We start from the raw sequence: 6,112 nt of genomic DNA on the forward strand, positions 1-6,112 counted from the left end.
AAAGACCTCGAGCCTGAGTCTCTGTTGAACGCTGCGTAAGAGCAGGCATCTCGGTGCTCAGCGGAGGTGGAGCTGGGGCTCCACCAAGGGCAGGAGTGGACAGAGACATCCGCTCCTGCAACCCCAAGCATGTCCCCCTGTAATCCCACTGCCAACAGGCTGAGTTTGCTTGTTCATGCAGCGCCTTACAGCATGGCAAAATGTGTCCGAGACAGCTCTCTAGCAGGGTGAAACTCTACGCCCGCTTTGATCTGATGCGATTTTGAAGAGGTCAGAATAACCACAGGACAAGCCCCTGGTACGTACCTATCTCACAGTTTCTGCCTTCATACCCAGCTGGGCACCAGCATACGTAGGAACTGACTGCGTCCTTGCAAACGCCTCCGTTCTTGCAGGGATTGGGGTCGCACTGATCTCCATCTTGGAGAGAAGACAGGAGAATTAACAACCGTGAGCATCCACCACGGCTGGGGCCCTGCTCTGTGCAAGCCTCCTGTTACAGATGAGCGAGGGACTGACCGCCTTCCCTTGTCATGGAAAATAAGTCAGACCTCAGCACCCAAATGCCTAACAGGCAACGTCAGCGCTGGGGTCACATCATCATCAGCGCTTTACCCAGAGTCCTCATTATGTTCCCTGTCCCGTGAGGGTTAATTTGGCTCCTTTCAGCAGAACTCCTCTTTTATTTTCACTTTTTTTTTTTAATTTTCTCTTTTATTTTATTTTCACGGTTTCCTACAGCTGAAAAGCTGAGGCTGTAATAAAAATACCCAGTACTGCAGAATTAGTGATCTCACAGTCGTTGAATTACAGCAAAGCAGGCTCTGACATGATAATGCCAAGACAAGGAGGACGAGGACCATCTCGGTGTGTTTGTGCCCTGCCAGTAAGTGTGGCTGTTAATGGTGCTCTCAGGAATGGGCTGGAATACAACAGGCAGGTTCCAAACAGGGACAAAAGGGGTTTGTCTTGTCCAAGGCATGGCCGGGGTTGGCACTTAAGGTGAGGATGGTGGCTGTTGTTGCTGCCTGGTGAGGACTATCAGGGCTTGGTACCGCTTGGGTGCTGTGCGAGGGGTGAGCTCCTGCGGGCTGCGCGTTGGGAAGAGCAGTTTGAGAGCGGAACAGCAAACCAGACACTGGATGGCGGCGCAATAGACGGCACTCGCTGGTTTTGGAGAGCTAATTGGCTGCAGTGGCAGGGAAACAAAGGCAGTTTGAGTTTCATCTGTTGCTTTTTCAGAGTACGGTCCTTCAATGCAAATGTAACTTTTTAAATTTTATAGCCTGGACTGTATAATCCGAATCATTTAAGGCTTTTTAGTGAGATGTTCTGGGCACTTTGCCAATCTACAGAGCAGTTCATTTATTGAAATGTCAAAATTAGTTTCAGAAGTTTCAGTGGGCATTGGAATCTTTTTGGTGAGGGACTGAGGAGTGCTTGGGGATGGAGGTTGAATGGAAAAAAGAAATGATGGTGGGAAGAAAATAGTGGAGAAGGGAAGGTTTGGGACCACTGGTGTGAGTTCTGCACAGCTGTTTGCTGTGATCATGTTGAGGCTCCACTTTAATACAGCATTTCTAGGGATTCAAGCTGTGCTTGCGTGAGGCTGTGTCTTATCTGGAGATGTCTGCTTGAGAACAGAGCATTTGCTGCTTGCTGAAGGGGTGTTAGTTACTGCTGTCGTGTTTTACTCTACACCATGGCTGAAACTAGAAGCCTAGAGCGTGATCTGGGCTCAACAGATCCAGAGGTCTGTGTTCTGAAGTTTGTTCAAAGAAACCTGCTTGACTGAAGAAACTTTAAGTAAACTTCTTTTTTTTTGGCTTGTAATTTGTGTGGAGGTGGGACAGGCCCAGGTGGGTGGCTGCAGGATTTAGGGTGCATGGCTCTGCCCAGCTCTGTCATCACGCAGCTTCTGAACGCTGCGATACATTGGTTTCAATAAACACCTGCCACTTATGCATGGAGAGATTAATATTATGCATTTAAATATGAAGACAGCAGCTCTTACCTATGTATGTTTTCCAAAACTCCATCTGCCAAGGGAAAAAAAAAGAGGTATGTTGTTTGATTTCTAACTTCTGGGCACTGCTTGGCTGAAGCAGTAAAGGGATGACTCCAAAGCTAAAGAAAAAGACTTGCAGGAAAGAACACAGCTCCCTAAGCCTGATGGTGACCAACAAACCTTTAAAGCTGTTCCCCAGCCCAGCTGATGGATCACAAATGAGAATAAAACACGGTAGATGCTGCACTCGGCCCCTGCAGGTTCTCCCCTTGCTGTTCACCCCTCCTCCTCCTCCCTCAGTGCTTCCTCACCCGAAGGGCCCATAAAGGTGCAGGTGGGGGGAACAAGGCGTTGCCATTTTGCAGCAGCGATACTCACTGTCTTCTCTCCGTTTTCAAACACCTCTCGGGCTTCTTCAAAGCTGCATTTTTCTTCTATGCATTCTCGCTCGAGGTTCCCCGCGATAACCTCCTCCAGTCTGTTCGAATTGGCTCGCTTTTGCCTGTGCAGCACCGAGCTCGCCTCTTTGTTCTCGATGAAAACTGCAATTTGAAAAGAAATAGGGACTGGAGAAGAGCACGTGCTGTCGTGTGATGGAGCTGGGGTGGGCTGTCAGGACTCTCTTCTCCCAGAACACAAACCTTTTCATGTGTTCGCCCTTCCGTGGCCCCATGGCTGGGGATGTTTCATGACTGTTATCACCTGTATGAGGTTGCTTTGATGTCTAACCGAAGTGCGATCCAGAGACTCAAACCCGGAGAACCAAGAGCCAGCGTATTTTGACAGACAGAAATGACTGATGGTGAGAGGGTGATTAGGAGTGATTAAGTTTTATGCTTAAAACACCCAAAGCAGATGGCGTGAGTGTTTTCTATCATAGATGCACAGACTGCGGTAAGCTATTTGAGGGGAGAACAATGGGCCTTTTCACGCTGCTGCTTGGAGAGGTCTCGTTTGGATACAGAAATTGTCCTGCTTCAACTGTCTCTGCCCATTTTGGCTGTGAATTCCACTTGCCTCTGCAAGCAGCTGAGACCCTGGGAAACCGTGGACCATTTTCTTCTCTCCCTGCACCTCACCCTTGCCCATGTCCCTGGCTACCACCATTTCCTGACAGCAGGAGGGGTGACCTGAGCCCCCACCCTCTGGACCGGGTCATGTCAATGAGATAGTGTGAATCCACCTTTAACTTGCTGGCCACGCTCCTGGGCAGAAAACATCAGCAGAGAGATGCTGGCACTGCAGGGACCCCCGGTCTGGGCAGGATGTCCACAGTGTCCACCAGTCCTCCCGTGGTGGCTGCCTGGTGAAGGGCACAAGGATATGCAGCCCCATCATGGAGCTATCATGAACGCTCTCCTGGCAGGACCACACATCCCATCGACAGGGTCAGCAGCAGCTGCCCAGCAGGGTTTGCTCCAGGCACACTTCTGCTTCTGCTGGGCACTCTTTACCCATCCCACTGCTCTAAACCACTTTATTCACCCAGAAGAGCTCCCTGCTCTGCCTCTCCGCTCTCCCCACCCGCCCTTAGTGATCACAGCCAAGTCCCTTTTCGTCACCAGATGGCACAGCAGAGCAGCTCTTCTCGGAGCTGCTGGTGGCCGCCCTGGACACGGGCCCTCATCTGGGGGCTCTGTACTGGAAGGAGTGCAGGCACCGTGGTCTTGGCCCCCTCTGAGGGTTAAGGTAGCATGATAGAGAGGAGATGAGGGACACGTACCAGCTGCTCGTCCCTTCCCATGGCTGTCTTCTGCTCTTGATCCAGAGCAGATCTCAGCCTCTCCAAACCTGCAGAGGACCAGTTTTGGGTCTCTCATGAGCCCCAGGTGGGCTGCTCTGATTTATGCCATGCTGCTGATGGTGTAACCAGCCCCTTCACCTACAGCTCTCTCTGCAAGAGCCTGAACTAATTGTTTTTGCAATGCTTTTAATCATTCTGCAGCAAGTGTGCAGCTCTGCCTTCCTTGTGCTAGAGTGGTTTTGGTTAAAACCGAAAAGGAGCACATTAAAATTGTGACCTTAATCTTATTGTTCGTCAGTAGACACTGGTGGGTAAAGCACTGACCTCTGAAGGAGCCAGGCTTGTTTCAAACACTGCAGCCCCCATGGGGTGGCCTGTCTCCTGCCAGCTGCAGGGTTGTGGTTTACGTGTGGGACATGGATGTCTACCCCCAGACAAGCCTCCCCAGCTGAGCGGGGGGCTCAGACCGTGGAGACACCGGGGGCATAGCATTCCTGGAGACCTGCCCCCTTCTCCCCACAGCACAGGCTGCAGCCTCCAGCTTGTCCCCAGGCTGGGCCAAAAGGCTCAGGTGAGAGTGACGAGCAGCCTGCCTTGGTTTGGTATAGCTGTGGGGCTCCCCACGCGCTTAGTGCCTGGGGAACTGGACGTGGGCACTGCCTGCGTGAAGGGAGGTGAAGTGAGGCAGCTGCGTTAGACCCACTCCTTCATCTCTTCCAGTGAGATGTGCCGGGCACCTGCCAGAACTAACCCCTGTAGTGGAGAGAGCTCACTTTAACGAATGCAGCTTTGCCTCCCTCGGGTCCTTCTAGGCTTTCTCAGTTGCTGACTGATCCCACGTGCTGCTTTACAAGCAAAAGTTGATTTGAACTGAAGGTTGCAGGTGCCGTGGAGTCACAGGCGTGGTGGTACTCACCCTGGCTGGGAACCGTCCTCCCACCAAGAGGAGGTTCACACATGACTTACCAACTTCTGAACCGGTATCTGAGGGAGCAAGACGGGTCTCTGGGCCAAGGGGCTGTGGGGGCAGAGCTGCCCTGCCGGCTCAGTACAGTATTTTCTAGTATTTCAGTATTTTCTAGTATTTTCTATAGCTGGGTGGGTGGTAGTACCAAATCTACTTCAGGCGTTGTTCTCTTTTCACTGCTAAGCAAACGTTTTGGAAAGAAGTCTTCTTTTTTTTAACATGTTAGTTGCCATGTTGTAATGAAAGAAGAAAGGACAGCCTGGCACCAGACAAGTACTCGCAGTGGATGTGAACCAGCCTCTGCTAGAACTGTTGCTGCTACAGATAAATGAAGCAGCAGCCTGTGTTATTATGTGTGATTGCCCACATCCATCAACTTCTCTGTCTTGTCTACAGTTTTGGCTGCATCTTATGGTCTTTGTTAAACTCACGCTGGGTTTGGCGTTAAACAAGTCTTGCAGTGGAAAATCCAATGCTGGTTTTATGACTGTGAGTACTTGTTTGCACCCCAGGACAAAGTGGAGGCTCACACAGAGGTGTGGATGTCACTCCACCAGCAACGCTCTCCCCATTTTTTCCCTTCCGTGTGCAGATGCGTGCGTTCTAAAATGGCTGAATCCAGCTCTGAAAGCTTAAAAGCTGCAAAAACTTCAGAAAAATCCCATTCTTCAAATTAATCTCGACAACACATTCTGTGTAAAATCAGCATAAGACTTCTTACTTCCTTGCCATGAAAAGAACCAGAGCTTTACAGAGAGGAGCTGTGCAGCGCCGCAATCCCTCTGAGCTCTTATCTCACGAGACTGCACAACCTGTCCCACCGTCAAGTGACAAACTGTCCCTTCTCCTGTGCTGGTAACCCCGCACCCAAAAGTGAAGGACCTTTTGAAGGTTTTAAGTGAACCCACCTGTACTTTCGGCACCAAGACAAGCTCCCAGAAGACAAAGGAAAAATACCAGGGGGATATTTGCCATTTTCTTCCCACTGCCCAAACCTCTTGCTAACAAATTGTTCGGGTGGTGGAGCTCAGTCAATAGTTCCAAAGTGCAAGTGCTTGTTTATTTAGGCTGGGTAACCCTTTAATTTAAGGTTCCTAGATGCGCCGTTGCTGAAGCTTGAAATGGCAGCACAGGTGTTACTGGAGGGGGCACGTCCACCACCAGAAATCTGCTGGGGAGCTGCAATCCTTGGGCTCATCTTCTGCCCTGTAGGATATTACTGCCAGGTTTGGGGGTTGAGCATGCCACAAAATAAAATAATTCAGCTTCAGCGAACCTCTTTAAAGCACTGATTTCCCATTCTTAACCAGGTGAAGTTGTTGGTCTTGTAAAAGCCCACACTAGCATCTGCAAAGGCTTCAGCATGGTCCTCATTTCATCCAAAAGAGACAAC

The 6,112-nt window shown here is 50.4% G+C and overlaps 1 protein-coding gene across 1 annotated transcript in view; it reads right to left on the reverse strand.

The window, feature by feature from the left end:
- F9 (coagulation factor IX) overlaps positions 1–5,694 on the reverse strand; it is a 16,052-nt gene extending 10,358 nt beyond the window's left edge. The window contains exons 1-4 of the mRNA XM_010143158.1: positions 5,628–5,694; positions 2,387–2,550; positions 2,015–2,039; positions 307–420 (exon numbers count right to left, since the gene is read on the reverse strand). Of these exons, the coding sequence (XP_010141460.1) occupies positions 307–420; positions 2,015–2,039; positions 2,387–2,550; positions 5,628–5,694 (370 nt within the window). The remainder of the gene's footprint in view (positions 1–306; positions 421–2,014; positions 2,040–2,386; positions 2,551–5,627) is intronic.
- Between the last annotated feature and the right edge of the window lie 418 nt (positions 5,695–6,112).

Source organism: Buceros rhinoceros, unplaced genomic scaffold (genome assembly GCF_000710305.1).
Source record: "Buceros rhinoceros silvestris isolate BGI_N320 unplaced genomic scaffold, ASM71030v1 scaffold5949, whole genome shotgun sequence".
NCBI lineage: Eukaryota > Metazoa > Chordata > Aves > Bucerotiformes > Bucerotidae > Buceros > Buceros rhinoceros.